At 42.0% G+C, this 25,969-nt stretch overlaps 3 protein-coding genes across 10 annotated transcripts in view; 1 reads left to right on the top strand and 2 right to left on the bottom strand.

The window, feature by feature from the left end:
• Positions 1–13,633, top strand: part of c19h14orf180 (chromosome 19 C14orf180 homolog) — a 38,033-nt gene extending 24,400 nt beyond the window's left edge. Inside the window, exons 2-11 of one of the 4 annotated variants that reach the window (XM_085142796.1) lie at positions 1,411–1,642; positions 2,427–2,457; positions 5,740–5,826; positions 7,095–7,215; positions 9,085–9,115; positions 9,199–9,307; positions 10,501–10,664; positions 10,813–10,945; positions 11,423–11,449; positions 11,798–13,633. In XM_085142796.1, the coding sequence (XP_084998922.1) occupies positions 1,490–1,642; positions 2,427–2,457; positions 5,740–5,826; positions 7,095–7,215; positions 9,085–9,115; positions 9,199–9,307; positions 10,501–10,664; positions 10,813–10,945; positions 11,423–11,449; positions 11,798–12,003 (1,062 nt within the window). In that variant the 5' untranslated portion in view covers positions 1,411–1,489 and the 3' untranslated portion in view covers positions 12,004–13,633. Of the gene's footprint in view, positions 1–1,169; positions 1,643–2,426; positions 2,458–5,739; positions 5,827–7,094; positions 7,216–9,084; positions 9,116–9,198; positions 9,308–10,500; positions 10,665–10,812; positions 10,946–11,422; positions 11,450–11,797 lie in introns of those variants that run through there. The other 3 variants (XM_085142797.1, XM_085142795.1, XM_085142798.1) reach the window with 3 other exon arrangements.
• Positions 13,136–15,956, bottom strand: tmem179ab (transmembrane protein 179a, genome duplicate B). The gene is made up of 4 exons (XM_085142802.1): positions 15,579–15,956; positions 14,964–15,101; positions 14,806–14,884; positions 13,136–14,720 (listed from the first exon to the last, which is right to left on the bottom strand). Exons 1-4 carry the CDS (start codon positions 15,878–15,880, stop codon positions 14,547–14,549), a joined length of 693 nt encoding a protein of 230 aa, XP_084998928.1. The 5' UTR covers positions 15,881–15,956; the 3' UTR covers positions 13,136–14,546.
• Positions 15,957–18,054: 2,098 nt separating this feature from the next.
• On the bottom strand, positions 18,055–25,311 carry LOC146496448 (uncharacterized). 5 transcript variants are annotated; one of them, XM_085142782.1, is made up of 19 exons: positions 25,178–25,309; positions 24,811–24,910; positions 24,613–24,702; positions 24,343–24,486; positions 24,104–24,262; positions 23,921–24,002; positions 23,628–23,817; positions 23,380–23,523; positions 22,979–23,169; positions 22,767–22,902; positions 22,627–22,675; positions 22,429–22,558; positions 22,153–22,327; positions 21,714–22,053; positions 21,526–21,628; positions 21,228–21,279; positions 20,985–21,117; positions 19,917–20,023; positions 18,055–18,470 (listed from the first exon to the last, which is right to left on the bottom strand). In XM_085142782.1, exons 2-19 carry the CDS (start codon positions 24,899–24,901, stop codon positions 18,360–18,362), a joined length of 2,427 nt encoding a protein of 808 aa, XP_084998908.1. In that variant the 5' UTR covers positions 24,902–24,910; positions 25,178–25,309; the 3' UTR covers positions 18,055–18,359. The 5 variants fall into 5 exon arrangements, with proteins under 5 accessions (XP_084998908.1, XP_084998910.1, XP_084998907.1 ...); XM_085142784.1 differs by having other exon boundaries at positions 19,917–19,996; XM_085142781.1 differs by lacking the exons at positions 18,055–18,470; positions 19,917–20,023 and adding an exon at positions 20,671–20,764 and having other exon boundaries at positions 20,816–21,117; positions 24,811–24,905; positions 25,178–25,311.
• Positions 25,312–25,969: the final 658 nt, after the last annotated feature.

Raw genomic sequence — 25,969 nt, 5'->3', positions numbered from 1 at the left:
TGGCCTGCAGTTTTGAAATGGAGATCCACACTCTCTGCCAGTGGCCTTCCAACTCAGTCATATCAGAAGCTTTGCTTACTGTCTAACTGCATTATGGCTGTGCAGCAGGATAGTAGAGCAAGCACAATTACGTGTCTGTTTTATCCAGGTCTCTGGGCAGGAAGGAGATAAGTTGGCCTGCATCAGCATAATGTCACCTCACAGCTTATAGATAAATTTGCGCTGTTCACAGTTCGACACCTGACCCGAAGTGCGACTTTAATGCCTTCTCATCCCCCATTCCCCAGCCTTACTAACCATTAAAATCCCATCTTGCTTAGCAAGGTGCATTGGACACTAATGGAGACTGACTCTGCCCATTTGCTTTGTTATACACCATTCATTTCCTCCTCCTGCCAAGCTTATGACCAAATGGACTGAGAGTAGGAATGCTGCTTTCAGAGTCACGATCTTCTATATGATCCAGCAATCAAGATATGGCCATATCACTCATCTCTACATCCCGTCCGTTCCTGTCGGCACAGGTTTGCCTCGGATTAGTGTTGAGTGTTAAGGTAAGTGAGCAAACATCCGCAGGAGGCGCTCTTCCTGAATAAATATTTGTTGTCCTTGTTTGGATAGTGAGTGTTTTCTCTTATATGGCTATTTCTAATGATCCTGTGTTTTCCTCTGCGGTTTTCTTTCCGTTACAGAATTTTGCTTGGTTGCACTGTATTCCAAAAACATGCTAACACAGCATTTGGTGCATAATTCTTATGTATGTCTCATTTATAAATCATGAGCAGGGCAGTAAGATTCAGAATTTCCTCATACTGTTAATATGCATAATGAATTTCCTCATACTGTTAATATGCATAATGAATTTCCTCATACTGTTAATATGCATAATATACTGCACACAGCACAGTATCAGAGAAAAAAAGGGGTTCTCACAAAAGTGAATCGAATTATATGCAATATTTAGAGCTGTAGTAGATAATATACATGTGCCACTATGTTTGCTTTTCATCATCAAAACATAAACCTTTGCAGTTTCCCTGTTCGAGGATTGGAGAGAGACTCAATGTGCTCAGCAGACTCTGGAGGAGCTACTGTACATGTTTAGAGCAGGGATTGGCTGAGAGCGCTGTCACTCAAACAGCAAATACTCTCCAACTTCCTCTGTCCTCCTTTCCTGGTGCAGCCTAGGAGGAGGGAGGGGAATGAATCTTTTCTGTGTGAGTCGCCAGTGCTCCCTCAGACTGCTCCTTACAACCTGTCCTTGACTTACTGTGCACAGACGAGACTGAGAGGAATCTGCACTGCTCCCTCCTCCTCCTGTCACATTCCTGTTTTGATTCATGTGAGCGGCAGCGGTCTGAAAACATTTCACTGTGTGGCTGCTTCTTTCTACCTGTGGTGCTTCAGCAGACTGGTGAAGGGAGGAACGCTCGTCCTCGGCCGGTGGAGCTCTGATGGGAGGCAGCGCTGACTCTGGCTGGGACTGGGGATGCTGAACGGAGGGAGGGAGGGCCTGTTTGAGCTGGGACAGCAGCTCCAGCAGCAGGGGGAGTACCAGGCCGCCCTCCACTGCTTCCTCAGCTGCCTGCTGGGACTGACTCATGTGCAGAGCTTCACCTCTCTGCCCAACTGCTTACACCAGGTGAGCCAGATGGGAACTGGATATACTCAGACCCACAAAATGTCACACAGCCATAGGTTCTGTCTTTCTGTGTGTCTTTCTCTTCCACATGTGCCAGCATGAATTCACGTGTGTGCTACCTACATCTACACATTTTATGCCCTACCGTGTATTTGCACAGCTGTCCAAACACATGTGCATCACTTCTCCTTTTGAGCGTCATAAATTAGCAAACATCACAACACAAAGGACACATTCAGTATATTCAATGTCAAACCTGACAGCGCAGTCCATCATGGGTCTCTGTGTTGACACTGTAAAATCATTCGGTCTCGTAGAATTGATGATGTGCATGCTGCTATTAGCGTTGCTGAATTCAAGCCTAATGTATTCCATAGAAACAGTGGCACTGTTTATGGTAATAGCGTAGTATCCAGTTAATATTGGTGTGTGGGCTATGCGTGAGATCAGAGGCATTATGTTTGGGCTCTGTGCAGCCAAGGCCAAAGTCTTAGCAGATTAAACACTGGGGTTGCTTTAGAAGACCCTCCCACAAAGGTAGAGCTACAGTTTTAACTGTCTTTGCTTGTGCCTGAAGGAATGTCCCTGATGTCAAAACATAGCCTTTACTCCACAACTTTGGAATGCATGGCATGATGTCGACCAGCCCAACAGTGCTGTGAGGAGAGCACAATTATTTGTTTTGACAGCTCGTGACATCATGCATACGCCTACTCGCTGTGATGTTGGAAGTGAATTATTTAATATTTAACTATGTCCCTTGGTTGTTTTTTATGCTTTACAGATTGCAGAACTCTTCATCACTGAAAAAAATTGTATCCTTTACAAAAGAGGAAAAGCTGATCTGACACTTTTTCTGCCCCTGTCCTTTAAGCCTCTAGCAAGCAGCTAACTATAAAACTAGCTCTTCGACTCTGTAAACCTGTTGTGTAAAGGCTTGTCACCGAGGCAGGCTTGGCAAATTCCACCACAATGAACCGTGTAGACCCTTTTATAGAAAGCAATGTAAAGCAGAGAGGATGAGGGGATGTCTTTGAGGCATTTGTCCCCAAATGCCACATGTTTTGTGTGGAGCCCAGGTTGTGTGTCTGTCTCTTAAGAGGATTTGTAGGCTCTTATCTCCACACAACAGAGTGGGAAAGCACTAATTAACCCCGTATCTGCGCTGACTAGCCTGTGCATTGCCACTTCACTGCTTCTATAAACTATAGCTGTAAAGGACAGAGAGATAATAGAGAGGTGTTATGTTTCAGGATATATTACCTCCATGGCTCCTCTCTCTGTTACTGAGACACTCCAACACTTTACTTGCCAGCTCAGGTTATCTACCTCAGCAGGGCTCTAGCGCTCACTGTCCATTTTCCAAAATAGGTCAATTTGCTGAGCTTCATTTTGTCAATAGCCATTACAGTTCGCCCCTCTCAGCATGGAAAGGTATCTATTTACAAGGGTCATCTTCCAAGATGGGGTTAAATTTTTTAGCATACGATCCACTCTTTCCTTAAGTCAGTAAGATTAGCGTGTGGTGTCGTGTCAGATTTGGCTATTTTATTATGCAACGCATATTGTTTTGGTTTAATGTGAAATTACAAGTATTGTAGGTCAGATACAGACTGAAATAGTTTGCATAACAATGAAAAAGGGGTTATTGCAGTCACGAAAACAACGCTTCGAGATTTAGCCATTTTTGCCGTTTAAATTGCTTCCAACCTTTCAGTTCTTTTAGTATTTTTCATGATAATCACAGAAGCTGAAGCAGTGATGTTTTGGTGCATTTGTGAATACCCTCTGGGGAGGTGAGGTGAGGGGTCAGTCTGCTAAAACTGGGAGCAGGATGTGGGAACTTTTTAGTGTCACGCAAATGCTGTATGAGAACAGGATTGGCAGCGTCTTCTCATGTGTTATTTCTAACCAAAAGCATGATAAGAAAACCAGTCTACATTTATCAGCATTGGTTTCTTGCTGCTTTGCTGGCTTTAGTCCAGACAAATAAACTATATTAGTTGCACTTGATAGTCATAGTGACAGTGCAATGACTGCTTAAGGCTCGATGTGTTGTTATCAGAGCTGGAACCGTCCACAAATGACCTTTATTCAAAGCCAAAAGCTGTTTTAGCTCATGAGTGTTACTGATATGTGTTTCGTGGAAAGAAAACTGCGTGGCACACGCGGACTTTAACCTCAAATAAAGGTGGATTTCGGATAAAGATGCAGTTATATCCCGATTTCAGATTTCTGAAGTGCAATTAGTTAGTTGGAAGTTTGACTAAAGTTATATCTAATTAAGTCACGTTTCAAGTTTCTTAGGTGTACTATTCCACAGCAAATTCCAATTTCCTCCCTGCTAAAATAGGTTGTACACTTGAGGTGAGCACACGCGGGATCAGATGCCTTTGAAGGTTCCAGAGTTTTGGAGTGTAGTCCAATTACAGTTTCAGAGAGGGTGTGTGAGTGTGGGTGAGAGAATGGAGGTCATTCCCAGGAGAGCATTGTGTGAGGTTCCTGTTGTTGCATTGTTATAGTCCAGGCTGACTGAAAATAGCAGACAGAAGTAGCGCTGTGACCTTTGGTGACGGCTGTTCCCCTCATCCTCCCTCACAGATGGTCTGGCTAAACAGGTGACTCCCAGGAGCTGTGACAGGTATTTCTAACCATCTTGTAATAGAGCTCTAAGCTTGCTCAAAAATGTGATCAAAGCAAAAGCACTACAACAATCATCCTTTTCCAGTGACTTATAAAAGTGCTCAGTTTTCAGAGTAGGTTCCTATGTTATTTCCTTCTGTACAGCACATTAAATTATTTAAAAGCACTTCCTCTAAAAGCATTTCAACATTCATCCATCACCATCCCTCATCCTGTTACTAATCAGCTCAGGAGTACACGTTTTCTTGCATTTCTTACATCTTAGATCTTATTTGGTTTTAATTGTAGTGGGTCTTTGTCTCTCGGGCAAATACGGTACTGTGCAAAAGTCTCGAGCCACACCATGTTTCTTTATATTTTGCCAGGAAAATGGAAATTAGTTGCACAAGTTCATTGAAACATGTGCAAACGTGTTTCCCGATGGATTTGCGTTGTGTCTAAATCTGTCTGTATTTTCTGTGTTCATACTTTCATCAGTTTTGACAAGATCCCCAACACAACTGACTTAAATTCGAAATGCTTAAAGATACAATTTAAAATTGCTCCTTTGCTAATCTGTCTGTTATGTGTAGACACGACCCTGTTTTATCCCCCGAATGAGTCATAGACAAAAAACTGGACAGGAAATGAGTGAAAAACAGCCAATGTCCAAAGATGAACTTTGTGAAGATTTTTCAGAAAGACTGGGGCACTGTGCTCAAGACCACTTTTAAAAAAAAATTGTGGAATCAAAATTTAAAGAAATATGGGGACACTCAAGAATTTGAAACAATTCTGTATATGGCTTGGCTCATGTTTTTTTTTTAATAGCATGACGCACTAAAAAATATTTTAAAAATTGTATATTATATATTATGAAAAACATTATAGGATTTATTGGCATGTAGCGTCACAGCAGAGCGGAAAAGAGGCACACATGAGAAATCTAGTGTTAAGTAGGACATTTAAACAGGCACGCCTGGGTTTATTTTAAGCCTTCTCCGTCCCAATTGGTCTTTAAACTCACCTGACAAACATCAACGGTGTCGTTTTACAGTGGAACAAAAACCAAGTGTGTGGAATGTTTCAAGCGAGCTATTTTTAGTACGCTTAAAATAGAGTCTTTTCATGGAAACAAAAACCTGCCAAATCAGATCAGTCCAAAACATCATGTGCAAAAAATATACACAAAAATGACAAAGGAAGGCAATACAACAGAGATATGAGTCGTTATGTGGCATGTCTATATTATCAGACTGAATGTCTGACATGTTTTGGCTCACAAAACCACAAAAACAGCAGGCAAAGTGACTGACCTCTAATCCAATGTGTCCTGGAGTACTGTATGCTTTGTTTGCACGTGAGGTGAAAAAAGTGTGTTGTCTATGAGCTGTGCAGCAGAGACTGTTTTTAACTTAAGCAGCTGCCTGTAATCCCTCTGATATCCGAGACTGATCCTTCACCCATATAAATAGATGGGAAGGCCCTCCAGTTCATACAGGCTGAAAAAATGTTCTATGAAGTGGCATTGATCGAACTCACCGCTCTTCAGGGGAGCACAGGCAAGTACTTTCCATGTTATGCTATCAAGGATACTTCTGGGAATATGTGTGAAAACACATAGCATGTCCTATAGAGTGTGCACTTTGAATCCGTTTGGCTTTGGCATGTCCTCGTGATTTCTTGGAATTTCGATTTCTCCGAAAACCACGACATCTGGCAGTACTCTGGTGTAAAATAAATACACAGCTCTTTCAGCGAATTGCTGAATGTTTTCTGAGAGTCTTGTCGTCACCGCGCAAAATTTGTCATCAGGTTTGTCCGTAGCTCAGTATAACTGCCTGAACTTAATAAATAAGCAGTTTCACTTGGATTTGAGTGGATCAGTTACTTTAAAGGCATTTTTCTGGTGATTAAAACAGTTAATCAACACATTGTTATTTTTCTTCACCAATTTTACTTTTGTAAAAATTAAGGAATACTTTTTTTGTTGTTGTTGTTGTTCAGGCGATATGACATCGCATTTTACCCAACTCCATCTTTGTTTACAATATACCCGGTCGAGCTTTACGCGAGCATTCACAGCAAGGCTGCTCATTCATCACCTGCTGCTGCCGCTGCTCCAGACGCCTGCCTCTCTGTCTGCTGCTGAGGCAGCAGCGCAGTGTAGCATGGGCACAGTGGAGATCAGGGATGGAGTAGAAGACAAATGGCCACAGTTTCTCATTACGAGCTGTGTGTCACTACAGAATACTGAAGCCCCTGATTCAGCACTCATTCAGATTGGATGCTGGACTTCTCTGGGGGCAGAGCTGGCACTATAGCTACAGCTTACAGCTTTCTTTTCCTCCCCAGTGCTTTCAAAATGTGCTCTTTTCTCTGTTTCCCCCAATGTAATTGTCATTTTGTCGGTTTTGTTATGCAAACTAATGTCTTTACCTCTTACAATGATTTATTTGCATTTGGATGTGGCGTGGATTGCAAGCCAAGCATCTTCTATGTGTGTGCAGTACTTGCATGATGTTTGCGGTGTGTCACTCTGCGTGCGTCTCAATGCTCCAGGGGGTGTGGCGAGTGTGTTGTTTGACTCCCTTATCTGCTCCCTCCTGCCCTTATCTCTTGTGTCTCCAGTCCTCAGTTGGCTCCTCTTTATTGTTCCGGCTTCAAGTCCACAGCAGTGCCAGACAGATTGATACAGACAGATACCCGGCTTTCGGGGAGATTATTTTTTTGTTAAACTCTTCAGTGGAAGAGGAGGGTAGCAAGGAGCAAGGTTAGCTCAAAAGAGCGTTGTCGGGTCGTGATTCCATGCCCTGTGTTTGTGTAACAGGGCCTCAAGAGGAGGCTACGCTGGGCTCCGCGGGATGGACAACCCCAGAGGAACTTTCGGAGCAGGCCTCCCAGGCACAGCACCTCGAACGGCTGGCTCAGCTTTGCATCATGAGCAAACAGTAGGTAAAACTGTGTCCTCTCAAAGCCTCCGTTACGCTGTAATTGGGTGTGTTACATGTTACATGTTCTGCTACTTTCAGGTCTCTCTGGGTTAAATAAACTGACTTTTAGTGCTTGCTTTAACTTATTTATCATTTATGCATGATGTAGGCATTGCTGTGTGTGTGCTTTTGTATATTCTGCTGTATTTTGCCCATCATCGTCTAAGAGAGATGAAAAAAATGTTGCTGGCTTAAATATGACAAGGCAAACTGTAAGTTTTGCCTTTGTTGCTGTTAAAGATTTTAATCATTTTGATTATGAATAACCCATTGTTTATAAAGTGAAGTCATCATCTTAATAATAATGTCAAGATGAGTTAAAAAGGAATAAATTACTGTCACCGAACTTCTTCGAATTTTCTGTTTTCTAAAGGTTTGATGACCTTTTCTGTTGCTATCTCTTAATCTTTATTAATTATCCAAAACTATAAGCACAGCCATGTCTATTACACATGCAGTTTTACCATTCTGGAAATTTCTGGAAATTCCTTCAACCAAACAAACCACAGCTTCAAGCCTTTTCAGCCATGGTCAAATTTTCATGCAGATGTAGAGGAAAAAGACACCGCGCTCTATGCGAGCGTTACAGAAGGAACACCTTAACTGGATCTGGTGTCTCCTGTTGCAGGGGTACTTTGTTAGGCCACAGAATGCACCCATTTTCTGTGCCTCTGTTTTCATTGTTGGGATTAGGCCATTTAACCTGATTGCCTGATGGGTGACAGAGGGTGGAAGGTGTGCTCGGTGGAGGGCTGGTTACACTGCTTCATTAATGCAAGCAGCATGCAGTAGTTAAAGTTAAATGAGATGGTACTGATTGTGCATGGCTGTGGAGGATTGCGTTTCTGCTCTTTGGTGGTTTCTTTCCAGACTTCGCAAACTTGCTCTGAAAGGATTATACAGACTGAACAAAATAATCAAAACCTGAACACAAACTGACTCTGGTTTCTTTAAATAATGACCAATCTCTTACTGCGCCAACTATAAGAGCTTCCTCCTTACAGACAGGAAGTTGTAATTGTTACTAAATCTTTTAATAATGTCATAGGAAGTCCTTTGAGCTAGTGAAGGGCTTTTCTGCCTTTGCTGATCACGTATCCTCTGAGAAAGACCTTCTAAAGCATTGCAAACTGACACCTGACCATTACTAATTGAAGGAAAGTATGGGTTTGGAACAGCGAAGCTGACATCTGTCACACTAAACAGAGCTTGCTCTACATCTATAGGCACACGTGAGGGTGTTAGGGTGATGAATGTCCTTGGCAGACTTTTCAGTGCCAATATGACTGGAACAGCTGGCACATCTTCAATGAAACCCATCGTGTTCACCTAGCTTAACACTAAGCAGGAGTGAGGCAGAGGGGCCGGAGATAGTAAACCAACCTGTGAGCGCCATGCCCTCTGTAATTCACCCTGAGAATAGACAGTGGATGGCAGCGCTGGCAGAAAAAGAAGGTTTCCACTTCCTCCATAAAGTACCTGAGCACCCGCAGCCCTGCTGTCCATGTCCAATCACAGCACACGTGTGTTTAGATTTGTCATGCTGATGTGCCCCGAACACAGAAACCGATGTGCTCCCCTGACAATGAAGCGCGTGCCTTTTCTGCTTCATTGTGGTCTGGAATTATTATCGTCCCTGGAAATATTTACCCGTAACATGTTTATGTTTTCAAACGGAAGAAAAATGTCGGCTAGATGATGTTTGATAATTCTAAGTCATCCATTTTTAACATAACACATTTGTTGTCAGCAAATATTTGTTCCAGAAAAACAAAGTGGCGTTGCCTTTAGTTTATTTGTTTCATTTGTCTTTCCTTTTCCTTTTAGACCTCATCTTGCCCTAGAATACAGCGGTAAGGTATGTAAAATCGGATATTTGAACCAATAGAATATTATAACTCTTCTGTAAGCTTTAAAATAATACATCTCTGCTTCTTTCAGGCTACAAAGATTCACCAGAGGGCCTTTGGAAATGACCATCCAATTACAGCTAGAAGCCTTGAGCTCATGGCAACTGTATATGCTGAAATTGGCAAGACTGAATATTCAGGTAAAGGATAGTTGAATAATACAGACTAAACACTTAAGACACAGGGATTTACTGTACACACATAAAAATACAGTGAAAACAAACATGGGTGTATGATCAGAGAGTAGTATATAGAATAAGGGTGGAGACCTCCGTGTCTTATGATGTTAATCCCTGTTGTAGAGCGCACGCAACGCAGTCTCATGCCATGAAATGTTAAATTAATTCACATTTGTGGTCATGTTGGACACAGGAACGTGCAGAGTGACAGTTTAAGGTTGTGGATTTGTTGCACAGTGTGCATGCTTGGCTTACCTGACTCTGAACTGTGCATTTTGTTAAGACGTAGAAACAGTTTAGTGTTGAGTCAGCTTACAGAGACACCCGTGCAGAACAAGAGCAGCTGCACCAAGACATGAATATAGACCATTAAAAAGGGGAGAAATGGTTGTTGTTTACCTCAGTTTGCATTGTTTTGTTTCATTTTGCACTGAGCAGAAAGGGCTCCTTTTTGGCCTGCACCATGATGGCAGGTTTAAGTGTTTACACCCCATGTCCCTCACATACCCTTGACCATTAAGTAGGTCAGTCAGCCCCTCCCTCTGCTAGAACATTGCCTGCATGTATTTTCGAGCTGATGTAGACTTAACTGTAGTATGTGATATGTTGAAATTATAATTGCATATGTGTCCCAAAATATCTGAGCCTTCACTTCATTTCAAGTCATCTTTGATTCAAGTCTGCACCTATTAAAAAGCCAAAGTTCTCCCCAGAAGTAGAAATATGGACTAAATAACTGACCTAAGATATTATTGTAACTAGCATGTTTTCATTAATAACTGAAGTCACCTGAGAGAGAATTTATCCAGCAATGCTGACACATACACAATAGTAGGCAACTTTAAGGCAATGTGTGTGTAGTCTGTAGTGGCTAATTTTTATTTCTATTTATTTATTTTTTTTATAAACTGTGATGAGATCCAGATTTTTTTAGAGGGCCTGATATAATTGATAGCTTTTTCACACAGTGAGCACTGTGCAGTTGTGCTGAACTCCCACGGCTGCACTGTACCCGGTGCAGACAGAGTTAACACACTTCCGTCTTGCCTACTGTACATTTGCATGTTGAGTTTGAGCTCTGCTCTGTCTTGACTGGAGACTCCGATGTTAAGCTGCTCGTCTCATGTTCTGTATGGTCATGGTTCTCTTCCTAGACTCTCTGGGTCAGTGTGTGTCTGCACTGTCCAAACGTTTCGCTGCTGCAGAGTCTCTCAGAGACTCGGTCAGCTGTCTTCCTCATTCCCACCGGGAGAAACACTCAGAGGTACGCCACAGAAAGGATACCCACCACCATCAGGAAGACACACTTAAACCTAAGGTAGGTAAAACACCTGAGGGTATCTGGTTGGTGTTATTCTGATTTATTTCTGTCTTATATGAGGCAGCTTCTTTGGAATAGATCTGTTCCAGCTGTTGCTGGCCTTGAATGCAATACATGTGCTCAATGTGAATTTTATCTAATGTAGTTAACCAACAGCAAAGTCCCCACCTCCATCCTAAAGAAGCCAAGTTCCAACTACGGAGTAGACACAGAACTCAACCACAAACGTAAAGGCGAGCGCAGAGTTCGATTCAGGGAGCCTGAGACCACAGTGCACGGTGAGAAAGCATGCACGCGAACAATTTGTAATGAGTCCATCCTGCTCGGTTTTAGGCTGCAAGATGTGTTTGCACAGAGAACATGTTGCCCTCTGGTGCTTTTCATTGGTATTTTTATTCTTAAAAATGTGTTGCTATCCCAGCTTAGATTGGAAACCTCAGCCCAAAGCTGCACATGCCTTGCAATTTACATTAAAGAGGAAACCCAGCTGGTATTAAAACACCCAGAAATTGCATCATAAACTACTGTCATTTGGGGGTTCTGTGCTACTTAAAATAACGTAATGCCAAGAGGCGTCCACACATGAGCAAGAGATTTATTCTTTTTAATTAATTATGCATGCAAATGAGGTACTGTGGAGTCTGTTCAAGAGAGACAGTGGCGACCGAAAGGGTACAGCAGCTGGTTTGTAGCTGCTGCACATCATGAGGTCAGCTTTCAGTGACTGACTGACCTCTTTTCTTTTGGCTTTGCAGACATTCCTTATTGTGACTGTTTAGGTGGTAAGTCTGTCTGAAAAATAACTTTACTAATGAGCACACGAGAGTTTCAAAAGTGCACTCATAAAGAGGAAAGAGGCTGTCAGGCTTGTAGCAGCATTAGCATTAGAATTGTTAGGACTCCGCGTGGCACACATGCTATGGGGAGTTTAGCACGCCACTGTCACGTCTTGTTTAACAATGCCTGGAACAGCAAATATTAATGTAAGCTTAACTAATCTACAAAAACATCCTCTGAAACCTGACACTTGAGGCCTCGCCTCAAAAGACAAAAGAAATGTGCAATTCAAATGCTCGTCATTTACAAATCAAAACTCTGAAAAACCGGTCTGTTTTTTTTCCCCTGTGCAGCCTATGAGACTACACCCTCCCGCCCCCACCTTGCCCTGTTCACCTGCCTCTTCCTGCTAATGTCATTCCTGGGTGTTGCCATGTACTGCACAGACCGTCGACGTCCACAGAGAGTGTGCGAGGAGCTCGAGGCAGCTTTGGCAGTCTACCTGCTGCACATGAAACAGCTTCTGTGGGGCTGCTGGATATGGTTGACAATGCAGTGACTGTTATCAACCACAGGTGGAGACATGGAGCCTCCTTTAATTTATTATTAATTTTTTGGGTTTTTTTGTTTTTTTTAGATCCCTCTTTTTCCTATCTTTGAAGGTGCCCGGGCCTACAAACACCTCAGCCATTTGGCAAGGCTCTACACACTGTCTGTGGTTTTATTCCACTCTCACCATGAAAAAGGGAAAATGTGTAATCCCAGAAATATGTAGCTTCCATGTCTGTATGTATATATGTACTAAGGTGGTGGGCATGCCACTCCATATTTAAGTTGTAACGGCATTTTGCACATCTGCACTGTTGACGCTGACATGTAACACTCACATAATCTCCACAACAGTTCATTTTTTTCTTCTATTCACTCACAGTCTGCTGTCTGTGAGTGAATGTTTCCGTGGAATGCAAATTTATTTTGTTACGGTACATGATTTGTGTATACCAGATATTACACAGAAATGAATGTGTATATATGGCTCAATATACTAAGGACTATCACAGTATTTAGCCTTGTAATTGCACATAAATGAATGTAGAGAGGTCTGGGAAACGACTTTGATTGGCACTTCTGATTGGCAAACTGAGAGGAGGCAGACAGAAGCATGAATGTGTAAACTGTTTAATGATGGTCTGAAAAAAGAAAACACAGGGCTCCATCACTTCACGGAATGACTCGGACATGAAAAACACCTTGTTCTTTTCCAACTGTCTGGTCGCCTGTCAGCTGATTGCTAGTTTCACGGAGGATAATAATCTGCAGCACAATATTACCTATCATGAAAGAGAATATACTTAATCCAAACGAATGCTTGTGCTTTTGACAGTGTTCCTCTTTATAACCGCCTGAATCCCACAAAAATACTTTATGCTAAATGTTATTTATTCTTCTATATTGTATATCTGCTTCTACGCAACTATCGGACTTCCGGTTATATGGATTTTTTTTTTAAACTTTTTGTTATCTGTAGCATTTATATTCAAATGAAACATTCAGGTTTTAATTCTGATGTCAAGTGTATGGAAGTGCGTGGGTTGAACGGATATTTGCAATACATAAAAAAAAAGAAAAAAAAAAAAAAAAGGTAATTGCTATTTTCGAGGCCAAAAACAGAAATTTAACAGAGCCAGACGTTATTGTACGAGTCCCTTTATCAAACAAGGCAAGTCAAATTCAAACAGCCAAATCACCACATAAATGGATTATAGGAATCAAAGGGCACAGTGATGCACATCCCACATACCTCTCATTATGAGCAATAACACACATCACATATATTCCATTAAAACACTTTATACAACAGGTTTCAGGGAACTCAAAATAAAACGAGTTTGTTTGTCTTTTATTTTGGAGATCTCACGTTTGACTGTAGACTGCAGATGTACCGGAGAAAAGGAATACTCTCGACTCTGTACTGTCAAACGAAATCATCATTTGCAATAAAACAATACCCAGTGAGCTTATGTCCTGTATATGCACATTTAGCTTAAAGCTGCATTTCACTGCTGTTCAAACATCTATGGTCACTTTGAAAGAAGTGCCTTTATGGAGGGTTTTCTTAGTTCCTACCGTTTTTTGCTTTTTTTTTATTTCAGTTGTTTTTGAAATAAAAACTGTCATTGCCTATTAAAGTGAAGCAGCCGACTTTCCTTTCTTCCCGTAACCTCTGTCAATAAGTGAGCGTGGGATTTAACAGGGAGAGGGAAAGGTGCATGCAGGTATACTTGTGTGTCTAGTCACAGTAATATAGAGTATATTGGTTTGTAGCCTATAAAGTGTGCAGAAGAAGCCTGAGTTGCTAAATGGCACAAGATAGGATCTGTTTTCTTATCTCACACAGATTGCTAAAAGCCTTTTAGACTGCCTGCCAAATGCACGAATGTGTAGAGCTGCAATTTGTCTTTTTTTTCTTCTTTTTTTTGTTATAAAACGCCTTTTTGTAGCTGCTGATAAATGTGTAAAGATGCTGCAAACGCACACACCGTTTATGCTGGAGCATGCAGTTCTCACTTTGCAGAGATGCACTGTGGATACTGGCGGGAAAAAAGAAGCCTAAGTTAAGAACACATTTATTGGTGAAGAAAAAAAAACTCCTTTATGTCTAAAAAGCACCCGAGGAAATTTTACATGCTTTAGATCCATGCAGAAATTTCACAAGGACAAGATCCACTGGCCAAACTGGCCAAACCATTAATACCGTTTTTTACTAATCAACAATGTATATTTGATAAAAGATGTATTTTTTTGTTTAAAAGAAAAATGTTTTAATACTATCAAATCTGGGTCGGGGTTGAATAAGGGATGGATTATCTCAATATAGCACAGGAAAGGTTAACAACCATCTGTAGCTTTTATTTCAGTTACTTCTGGAAAACAGCTAAAACTGTCGATTTGATTCAATTCGTCTTCGTGGGAGCAAAAGCCAACTGATTCTGATTGTCTACACAGGCGAATACTGGTGTTGGTCACGGCAGGCAAGAAGACTACGTGGTTCTATATGGTTAACTGTGAATGAACGTGTACGTTTGTGCGTCTTGCTGATTTCTAAATCAGGCCGGTCTTGAGGTCAGAGCCGCGGCGTGAAGAGCGGCCGAGCAGCAATTCCTTCTCGTGGATCAAGGTGTCGAGCAGGTCCTCTTGTCTGTAGTTGTGGTAGACCTTCAGAAAAGCCATCACAGTGATCCCGAGCCAGGTGAGCCAGGCGGCCCACAGCCCAAACTGAAAGAGTAAAAGCAGTCATTGCATTTACTCCGACTGTTAAATTCGTTATACTGTTTGTACGTCGATTGTAAAAGATTTTTACCTGAGCTATAGCAAACTGGTCATAGAAAGCAGAGTTGTCCAGACCCAGTTCTAGATCAGTATCCTGCATGTCTTCACAGCTAAACAGAAAGTGGCATTTAGAGGGACTGTACCACAGCATCATCCGGAAAAAGTAGAACACCTGCGCTTCTCTCTCACCTGTTGGGCATAGTCCCACCCTCGGTGATGGCGTCACACCACAGGTTAAAACCCACACTAACGATGGTGCTGGACAGGAAGACTGTGAACACCACCAGGGAGCTAATGAGCAGGTTGAGGAAGGCATTGAAGATGGAGCTGCAGGCAGACAGAACAGAAATACAAAAACAAACTGGGTTAGGGCAAAAACCCTCAACATCTCTGGAGTATGTTACAAAACTGACACAGAGGCCTATTACTCTGCATGACGTATGCAACTCTGATGATTAAGTCTTTCAATCACACATCAACATAATGACACATAAGTTGCTTTGATGTCACATAAAATAGTAGGTGAAGCATAGGCTTTGATTTCTAGTTTAAAATGAGTATTCCCTCATCTTTGGGAGATGGCAGTGACTTGACATTTTACAGGATGCTTCCGTGCCCATTTCCATCCGCTATAAAATAGAGTATAATACATGCAGGCTATGAAATTGACAAGACGGTGCACGAACAAGGGCGTGGGAGATGGACAGGAATGGCACATTTACACTCAGACCGCTGGAGTGGATGTGCTTCATAAGCTTTCGAATGAGCTATTTAAGGAAGAGGCACAAGTGAACGGTCACTCACTCGTCGTGTCCTTTGCACAGAAAGAACAGCAGCCTCCAAGCCTGCACTGCGGACAGGATGAGGGACGCTATCCCGACAAAAGTGATGAAGCTGCAGGAGGACTCGGGTCCCCACTCCTCCACGATGAAGCGCTGCTTCATCACAGTGATGTTTTCATTTTGCCACATACCCCGCGTGAACAGCAGGCATTTCCCCCCGAAATCCTCCGTGTTTTCAGACAGAGGCACCACAGCGATAAAACCGAAAACGAAAGCTAAAAAATAAAGGATGCACTGGGCGAAAATCAAATTGTCGAGGGCCATTTTTCTGTCTTCCCTGCTCTGCACTCAGCGTCCTGGAGCAACTGCGGCTGCGCAGTGGAGACTGACGAGCGGAGGCGCAGCATCCGACGTTGCTTTGCTGCAAATTAATGAGCAGGCAGAGGCCTTCAGGGCTCTCCATCTTATCTACGTCCAAGCTGTGGAGACATTCCTCTTCACTAATATACCCCTTCGCAGTGGCGTACGTATATTACAGTTAGTTATGATATTTTTAGTGACCAAGATAATAATTTTCTCTCCGCCGTAGGTAGAAATAATAATGTATAAGTTCTTGTATTGACACCCCTTTCATTTTTACAATCTCCAATATTTTTACTGAAGCTAGATACAGTTAAAAATGCCCCTTGATGGCACTATTTTAGTTTTTTCTACACATTTCCCCAATATTATAAACTCTGTGACCTCCACAACATAAACTAAAGTTCTACATCATTTGCCGCACAGCACGATTTCCAAAGACTTACATTGAACTGCTAAAACTGTAAAATATATAACTATACCAAAAACTTACTGATAATAATACTACTATGAACATTTTCCTGTATATATTAGATATTAAAGGGGCAACTCTAAAAAGGTTCAGCATAATCATCTCCTTGGGCACAAGCACACATTTTGCACACACATAAGTGTATACTCACAAATTAGAGTAATGGTTTGTTTATACATGGTGACAGTCCTTAAGGAAGGACAGGTAGCTGTCACAGCCATCTGACACGCTTCAGTGAGCCCATCTGGTGAGCTGGCCAAGGTGTCTCACCCTTTTCATGGCCACCTAGCTTTTGCACTGCTCACAGTGCCCTCCAGTGGGCAAGACACCTGCTGCCATGTTGCACCAAGGTCTGAATGTTTCATGCTGACAGTATGATCACTGGCCTTCATGCAAGGCCAAAACTGGTGAATGTGATGTTGTAGAATACAGAGATGAAAAATGTGGAATAGCTTTTACACTCGAGAACATTAAAAATTCCAAACATCGAAGTGTGTTTGGAAAATCCACTGTGGATTGTGTATTCTGGGTGCACAGCATCACCATCAGAGTTTCCTATTAAGACATTTTCGTTTAGGAGATTAATAATCCTGCATTTTTCACCACAACAGTCATCGCAACACAATGACAAGTATTTATATGAGAGCTTTCCACACATCATGTGGCTATTTGTATCCATCTTGCAAACCGCAGGGTTTTTTTGCATCATCTGCCAGCACATGATTTATGTGTCATTTTCGCCACCGCACTCTGATTTCCACGATGGTATCAGCTTTTAGATTAGCTTGAGTTAGTGTGTGTGTGTGTGTGTGTGTGTGTGTTGAGCTGAAAGCTGATTTCACTCCAAGACTTTGAGACGGTTTGCTTTTTAGCGTCATTAGGCATTATTTATTATCGTCCTCCTGCATTTTTGCTGCGTTCGATTTTTATTCTTGTGCTCATGATATATTGTCCGGATTTCTATTTCCTGTAATCCATCATTTTGTACTGTACACCATTTTTGCTATGATACAGACTGTGCTGTTTGTGAGATGTGTTTTTCTTCTTTTACAAAAAAAAAAAAAAAGATTATATTGCCAAAAAACATAACTGTGCTGATATGCTTCTGGTGTCTTTTGGCTACACTTGAAATATCATCTAGTCACAAATACAAGGTCATAAGGAAAAGCCGAACAACTTCATAAGGCAGTCCCCCGGCCCTTACACAAAGAGGAGATTACACGCACAGAACTCCAAACCCCACTTTTAAATAATACAGCATGTGTGGGCTCGTGAACTGGGCACCCAGGGGAAACCCGGAGCAGAAGTGTGTCAAGCTGAAATATGTGTTAAGTTATTCACCCCGCGAACAAACCACAGAGGGAGAGAAAGAAGGAGGGAGGGAGGATGCTAACCCAAATGCAGTCCCTGGGCTTTGTGCAAATATGAAGAGCAATGGGCAGAAGAAAGCCTTGGGAGGTCATCCATTTTTCATGAGATGCAATGGCAGCAAAGCAAACATCCCTTTTTTTTTTCCAAGAGGAGGAAACCAGTGAAGAATCTAAAGTGCACAATCATTTTCAAGGACATCACAAGTGCATTTTAAATGTAGTGCATCTATACTTGAATCGAAACACGCAACGTTGTTATGTTCGTCAGAGGAAAGTCAAAAAAGACATGATGTAACTCAGACTTACTACTCTTTACTCGAGTCTTAGTTCATAGCAATATTTAAGAATTCATGTCTCATCAATTACTGAGTATTGCTGACACATTACAGCAGAAGATTAAGGGTGAGGTGGGACAGTACCACTGGGTGGGAACAAAGGCTGTCAAAAGTATCTGACCAGGTGATTGGAGGATGAATCTGGTGGAGGTTAACACTCTTTGTGGTAAACTTTAACATTGGAGTGATTTTTTTTTCCTTTAGATTTTAATTTAAATATATTTAAAATGCATCACATAAGAGGCTGTTCTTTGTCTTGCAGATGATCATGCTCTCTTCACTCGTTTGCCTTTTCTCGATCCTGCTCTGCCACTCCTTATGGCTCCTTGGGAAACCTTCCCCGAACTGCTCCAACCTGCGGGCTCATCTTTCTCCGCCTGCAACACGAAACAACAGCAAAAACAGACGCAATTACAGCCTCACATCCTGAGCAGTGATGTGGAGGACCTGATGAAATATCCTGTACCCATTAATCTTTCCCCAGGGGGTGCAGGAGACTGGGAGCACTGGGCCAGCTACTGATTAAATGCTCCTAATAGAGGCCATTCATCTCCCCTTGAATCATGAACGTTTCAACATGCAACATCACCCCACACAAACGCTCCCCGCCTCTCTCCGTGCAAATATTGGTGTTTTCATAAAGACAGCAAAGTCGATAGTATTTAATTTTGTGATATCTTTTTAAGCGGCCGTGATTTCTTAGTGGGCTCCTAAGATTTGATGGATGACTTTGTTTGCTTCACATGGTGAAAATCTCATTTATAACTGTGCCAGTAATCATCACGAACAGTCATGCTTGAGGTCATGTGGGGCCAAATCCAAATTTATAGTTTGAACTAATACCTGCTTAATATCCCGATTTTATTATTATCTTTAGTCGCACTGGCACAAAGAACATGATAGTTTGATCAGTCGTTAAGTGTTTGTCTTCAACTAATTTCACTCATTAGTGATTAATCTCTCTACCTGCCAATTAAGCAAATCCTACAAGTATTGTTTCTGGCCTCGGTGAACAATTAGGTAACACTAACAGCCCTTCCTACTAAACAACCCCCTGGAAACCCACGCTTACACAGAAACTGCAGGGTAATGAATGTAATGCCATCACTCCAAACATGCACTCTACAACTAAAATAGATTGGCCCTGATAGACACATTTTTGTACAGTATAGGCTGTTCAGTCATGCTCAGGTATAATCATCATAAATTAGCATGGCCTAATTGCGTTTCACCTGCCAAGCGCCATATGGTCCCTAGTTCAGAGCAAAATAATTAGGTGACTACATCCCAATTAAACAATTATCCAATGGAACCTCTGTAAAATAATTATGTGGTCATATCTGCACAGTGCTATTAGAAGTGTTACACTCAGGTCAACGCACAAGCAGCATTTAAATGGAAGGAAATGTGTTACAGAGCAGTGGCCACTTTGTTTTTGACAAATAAATGGTAACCATGTTCCCGGCATCTCGTGGATGTTTCACCTGTGCTCCAAGATACTCCAGAAAAATTCCCCATAAAAATCAGGCATCCTCCTTACGTGATTTTGGACAATGACATCATTGTAGGCGGAGGTCTTAAAAGCAGTGATGTTTATGCAGAGGGACGGGAGAAATGTGGATGAAAGGTACTAAAGAGGGGACCTGCCAGGCTGTGATGTGATGAAGTGAAATCCTCCGGGACTAAAAATGAGATCATCCAAATATTATTGAGCATCTTAACTGGAACAATAGTGACCCCTATTGACAATTTTGTGATGAATGCATAATAGACTCATCATAACACATGTTGTACATTTTACGGTGTGTGTCAGAACAAAGTACCTGATTTCCATCTCTGTTTTCTCCTTTTTGCTTTGCAGTGAAGTCCAAAAAATTGACGAGTCCACAGGAATAAGGCTGACCTAGAACAAGAGAAAGTCCCTTGTCATCTGCAAATGAACAGAAATGTTATCAATATTGTTTTCTGTTGGAATTTCCTTAGAAGTCATAATCCAGTGATGAACACATCACATAAATGGGGATCTTGGTAACAACAAGTCGGACACTATTATCTTTTATGCAACACTGCTCCACTGTTACGTCTTTAACCGCTGTCTCTGCGACAAGGTTGGGGCATCAGTACGGGCCAACAGGCCATCGCTCCCTGAGGCTCAACAGTGATCAGCAGATGGAGGGAGGTCTGCCTGCGGTGGTAGACGGTACACCGTTTGACAGAAAACGTGGGGGAGGGAGAGAGGGGATGCTGTTTAATGGATCACTGAATGCAGCAGCAAGGTTAAGGGAACCAATCTCTGACACCTCACTTCCTCTCCAATCTCCCTCTCCTAGCAGCCAAGCCCCCCTGCTTTTGGTGCCTGCATCTTGCACCCCTGCAGCTCCTCTGACAAACAATTAGTTCTGCCCTTAACACACACACACACACACACACACACACACACACACACACACACACTGCAAAAGATAGAATTGTTTTCAGAGCTCTAAAGGTTGAGCAGGCAACATGTCTTGTTATCTCTGCTGATCACTGAGCACCAATTGGCTGCATAGATTCGTGCATAGTTTTAGAGGTATATTATTATTTGTTTAGACTTTTTGTGATCCAAAATGCACCGGCTGTAATAGCAGCTCTTAGCTCTGTAGCAGCTATGAGACACCTGGAAACACTACAAGTCTCAGCATCCTGTTTCCACCATTTGCCCATTTTGCAATGATCGAGCCAGGCTGAGTGAGAGGATTCATTAGTTCTTAACATGGATTCAGGGAGGCGCTCATTCTTTGTGGCCAAATAAACCGAGGTGGTTTCAGTGTTGCAGGTTGGGCTGGGGTTCACAGATGTGTAAAGAAAGGTGGAGCTACACACAGAGAAGAGGAGGGAGCTGTCCTGCTCACCCATCCCTGGCGAGTCCCTGGGTATAGACCAATTCAAAACAAAGCTCTGATGAAGATCTGTCAGCATGTCATGGGTTGTTTCAGCTGAGATACATGGGAGGTGTTGGCTGGAGCATCCCTGTGGTTCCTCTTGCTGGTGGCATACAGTATACAGTGTAAACACACTCACAGAGAACACAGCTGCTTATTAGATACTGAACCATAAGAGTCACTATGTACTTTAAAATTAAAATTATTACCTACCTGATGAGGTTTCTTTTTCTGGACGCAGTGAGTTGGGGCTACCTCAGTGAAACTGAAAATCAGTGAAAGGAGAAGGTCGGCTGAGTGACATGTGAGGGGCCAGGACTGATATATTCATGATCTCGTGTAGCAGCTAATTATGTGATCACTCAGTGGATGACAATTAAGCCAGATATAATTATCAGGCAGCCCTGATTGTTGTCAAATTCATACTGGAAATTCAACTTGCACCAAATATCAACCAGTTTTAATAATTTACTTTATCATAAGCATTGTGAGATTTATGATGACCTCTGACCTTGTGTCTGAAAGAAGGCTTTCATATGTGGAAGATCTTGAAAGCCCGTCAACCCCGATAGTATCTTCTTCCAGAAAAACATCTGCTTCATCACCTTCTCCCACTTGTAAAATGTAAGAAAGTGCTTCCATTTCTTGGGAATCTCTCAATATATATGGTGTGTGCAGAGAATCCAAGACAAAGCTTACCGTCTGCAGAAAGCATCAGCTCTACCATGCTGTCTTTGTTCAAGCTGCTGAAGGAAACAGGCTCTGTAGCGCCATCTGGTGTCAGCACCAGCTCAGGGATATTTAGGAAAACACCAGCTGATGAGTGGGGTCTGTGTTCTTCTTCTTGTCCCCTGCTTTGGCTACTTCTATCCGTCAGCAGAGAGGAAATCATCTGCAGGGTCAGAGTGCTTTTATATGTGTGAAGCGGGTCCCACTTCATAAGAGGCAAGGGTGAAGCTGAGGTAGAGGATGAGGCAGACAAGGATCTTAGATCCTCCTCAGAAGAAAAAATGTTCTCTTGAGTCTCCAGCTGCTGCTGCTGTGAATACAAAATAAAATCTAAGGGTTGCCATTACTTAAAATCCCTTTGTAATTGTATATTGCAACCAGTATTAACAAGGACAATGAAAATATATACATTGTAAATGACAGGATGTTCTTCTTCTGGGTCAGCTGTATGTGCTGTTTGCTGTGTTTCTATTGCCATGTGCACTGGCAAAGAGCTGCATGTGAGTAGACGCAGAGCCTCGGTGGGCAGAAGCATTTGCTTGCTGTTGGGCTTTCTCTCTGTGTGCTCTGGCCACACTACCTCCCTGAAATGAGAGTGCACGTCATAAATCTGGTGTCTAATGCATATTGTGTTTTAACATAATTCAAGCAGTTGCTCCAAGTGTGACATCTACAACCTCAGTACCTCAACTTGGAATCTGGTTTCCTCGCTTCCTTCACAGCCTTTCTGACCAATTTCACCTGCTCATCTGTTGATACTTTGCCAACTTTCTGAGCCCGGTACAGCTTGGCAGACAGCGGACATAGTGGCATTTCTGCAAAACAATGTGATTAGATGACATCTCAGTTATATCCTAACACTGTTTAATAATATCTTTCATACCTTTCTTCATCTGTGTCATCTCTGTGGTCTCAGCTCCATCTTCTTCATTCTGATAAAGAGTTTTAGGGAGAGTTAAAAGTCATTTCTAGGCTGTCTTGGTATGTACATTTTGTCTCGCTGTAAATGAGTGATTCACCCACATTGTTTTCTACAAGAATGTACTTTAAAGCCTCTGTGCACAGGCCAACTCCTTTACAAGTCTGGAGGAAGTATTTGCTCATATCTTCAGTCTCTGTGTGGCCTCTCTTCAACAGAGCCCAAGCATCAGAGTTACAACTGGGGGTTGAAAGCACAAATAGAGTCTGTAAGTGAGCTTTTATTTAATAACATTATATTATCAAACATATAGTACCTGCTTTGAATAAGTACATCTGCAAACAGCTTGGCATCATCAGTGGTCTCTACTGCAGGCCTGGCCCACTGGAGGTACCGTAATGCCTGTTGAGGCTGTTTCCTTGTCAGGAGACAATGGATGATGCAACGATGCTGCCAGGAGAGGGCAGGAACAGAGGCCTTTGGGCTCAGTAACAGCTCCATGGAGGCCTGGGATTGGTTGTAAGATAGTGCACAGCACTTTGTTAAGTAAATTTCTTATCAATCAAAAGAAAAAAATGTTGTAGCTCCTTTCATTACTTATTATTTGCAAATTATTAAATCACTTTAAAGTATGCACATATCTCATTTGAGTTACCTGCATGCCATTTTGGCCGTTTCAACACTAATCTTTTTAATGTTTTGTTTTCAGCTGCATACCTCAGCATGTCCATGATCAAGCATCCAGAAGGCTCTGATTTGTTGGGAAAAGGTGGATGGAATTGTGAACGCATGACAAAAAGCCTGAAGGAGGTCATCTTTGCACTGTAGGAAATTTGCCACATCCAGGATGAAGTACATGAGCTGTGTCATAAACGTTAAGACACATTTAATCTTAAGTAAGTGCACATAGAGAAGCAACACATCAGTATGTTTCACAGAAAGGCTTTGCTGATTTGGATGGATACAATGGCCTGGACTGACATGTTGTCAATATGAGGGATCAGCACGAGCTTCAACAGCGCCTGCAGATTAGGGGGAGGATAACGTGGATCTGTGCAATCTCCAGACATCCAAATGCACCCATGTTGTTCGCATAGCTGTGTCACCATGCTCTGTATCAAAGACTTGAATCTTCCCATTTCTCCCTCCTCCCATCTAATAAAAGGTAAGGAAGTTAAAGGGGAAAAAAACAGGTAGGAAATTGATAAAGTATGTTCAGAGAGAGACTTGCTCTAAAATGAAACCCTTTCAGAGTTACCCCTGTGTTTCAAGACCAGCTTTTCGGTGGCTGTGATCCATTTCCTTCCACATCTGAGTGATACGCTTCACTTCTTGGGTCTCTGACAGAAACAACAGAGAACCAAACATTAAGAACAAAAGGATTTAGAGGTATAATAAAAGTCCTTCATTCCAGTTTATTGGGATGTGATGATATCTATACCAGGAAACTTTGGCAGAAGTCCCATGATGCCCCACCACTGAACCAGCTGTCCCAGCCAGATGTGTTGCATCAGCATCCTCTGCTCTCTGTTCCAGCAGCCATGTCGGATGTCTGAGGAGCTGTATGTGTCCTTGCAGACCACACATGGGACTCCCACTCCTGCATAAAGAAGACATTGCATTTCAGAAAGGCTTTTATCATGTCACAGCATTAAAGATTAGGATATCTTAAACACAAACCATGCCAGAGGTGGGCTGAGCAGAGATGTTTTCTTCCCCACTGGGCCAATGTAAGCAGGTTCCTTAATTTTTGGAGTAACGTGTGCACTCTAGTGAAGGAGCCGCGGTCCAGGAACATCCACAGACCCTGGCAACAGCTGAAGCCTGAGGGAATAATTAAGACACAATAGATCCAAAGATCCAAAGTATATGTTACTCAAAGTAACTTCAACTTCAAATTTAAGTTTGCACATTTAGAAAGACTGAAAATATGATGCAATATGTACTTACATAAGGTTAATAACTCCTTTTTAACAAACTCTGCTGTCCGCTGTACCCAGCAGCTAAATGCTGGTGCGATTTCCCCCACATCAGTATAACCTTGTTGAAGATACAGTGTTAAATGAAACAACAAACAACTGTGGAATTAAAGGGAATTAAAATTGTACAGAGCAGTGGTTTCATGATGAGTGGATGTTCCTTTTCTACCTTCAGCTGTAAACTTCCTCAACCAGCAGATGATGGCTTTTATGTTATTGCTGGCCAATGCCTCAGACCACTGACCCTCTTTGTCCAGCATCACGCTGAGCTTGTGGTATCGACACCAAGACAAGGGAGATCACACACAAAAAAGTGGGTATACTGAAAACATCTAACAACTACTTTACCTACTGCATTGCACAGGTCTTTCAACTGTAGCCCATGTAATGTGCTTAAGTGGCTAAATAGCACGTACACTTAAAGCTAGAAAATCCATTTATATAAGTGTTTCCACACTTACATCAGGAAGAGCAGACTGAAGCATGATGATTTTAGTAAGTATGATTTTGCATTTGTTGGGTCTTCACATACTTACTCGGTGGAACGACTGTGGTCTAGTTTTTCTGCTGTGGGTCAGTGAAACTTCCCTCTTGGTCTCTGTAGTGGTGACTGCTGTGAGTTCTGTCTGCCTTGTGGATTTGCTGACTGGCCCGCTAGTAACGTTCTCTTCTTACACAAGCTACTTTCGTCCACGTTAATCCTCTAAGCTCACTCTCAGTTAACATTTCATTGGCTGATTTGCAGAGTAGTTGTGACTGCATCGGTGTGTTTGCGTGTGTGTTACAGGCGGGGAACGTCTTAAGTAAAAGAGAGAAGAAAACTCCCATTTTTTCTTCCAGTTTAAATCTTGTTTTTGTCATTTCTGACCAGTGAAGTGTTTTTATTAACTGGCAAAGTGGTAAAAGTACCACATGCTTATCAGATCACTGCATAGTTTTGTCATTGTCTTTTGCACTTGTCTTCATTTTGGATTGCCAGCTGGTAAAAAACAAAATATTTCAAAGAATTTTATAGAAAAATCAAATCAAAATGAAATAATAAAAGTAGCTGGAGCCTGACTGCAAAGTTTCTACCACTAGAGAGCACTGCAACCACAATGTGCTTCAGTTTTAAACCTTTTTTTTAAAAGCATTCATTATTAATGTCTTCATTACAAAACCCCCCACCAAAGACTGTATGTTTATTTTTCTGCATCATTAAAAGATGGCTTAAACTTTGCAGTTAGGGCATACTGCTGATGCAAAGATGATTTTTTTTTTTTTAACTTTATCCTTTTGTAAAATTTTTACACACACACAGAGAGAGAGAGAGAGAGAGAAAGGCAATC

Source organism: Neolamprologus multifasciatus, chromosome 19 (genome assembly GCF_963576455.1).
Source record: "Neolamprologus multifasciatus chromosome 19, fNeoMul1.2, whole genome shotgun sequence".
Classification (NCBI taxonomy): domain Eukaryota; kingdom Metazoa; phylum Chordata; class Actinopteri; order Cichliformes; family Cichlidae; genus Neolamprologus; species Neolamprologus multifasciatus.
Note: the sequence above shows the minus strand (reverse complement) of the source record. Positions and strands in the feature narration are given on the sequence as shown.

Excerpts from the sequence above, each read along its gene's own strand:
- tmem179ab (XM_085142802.1), bottom strand. The coding sequence starts at position 15,880 with ATGGCCCTCGACAATTTGATTTTCGCCCAGTGCATCCTTTATTTTTTA. Across the intron at positions 15,102-15,578 it reads CTGTGCAAAGGACACGACGA|CTCCATCTTCAATGCCTTCC; the intron begins GTGAGTGACCGT and ends GTCTGCCTGCAG. Across the intron at positions 14,885-14,963 it reads GGTGGGACTATGCCCAACAG|CTGTGAAGACATGCAGGATA; the intron begins GTGAGAGAGAAG and ends CTTTCTGTTTAG.
- LOC146496448 (XM_085142780.1), bottom strand. The coding sequence starts at position 24,901 with ATGCTGGACAAAGAGGGTCAGTGGTCTGAGGCATTGGCCAGCAATAAC. Across the intron at positions 22,903-22,978 it reads GATGTACTTATTCAAAGCAG|TTGTAACTCTGATGCTTGGG; the intron begins GTACTATATGTT and ends TTCAACCCCCAG. Across the intron at positions 21,629-21,713 it reads GCTGATGCTTTCTGCAGACG|TGGGAGAAGGTGATGAAGCA; the intron begins GTAAGCTTTGTC and ends ACATTTTACAAG.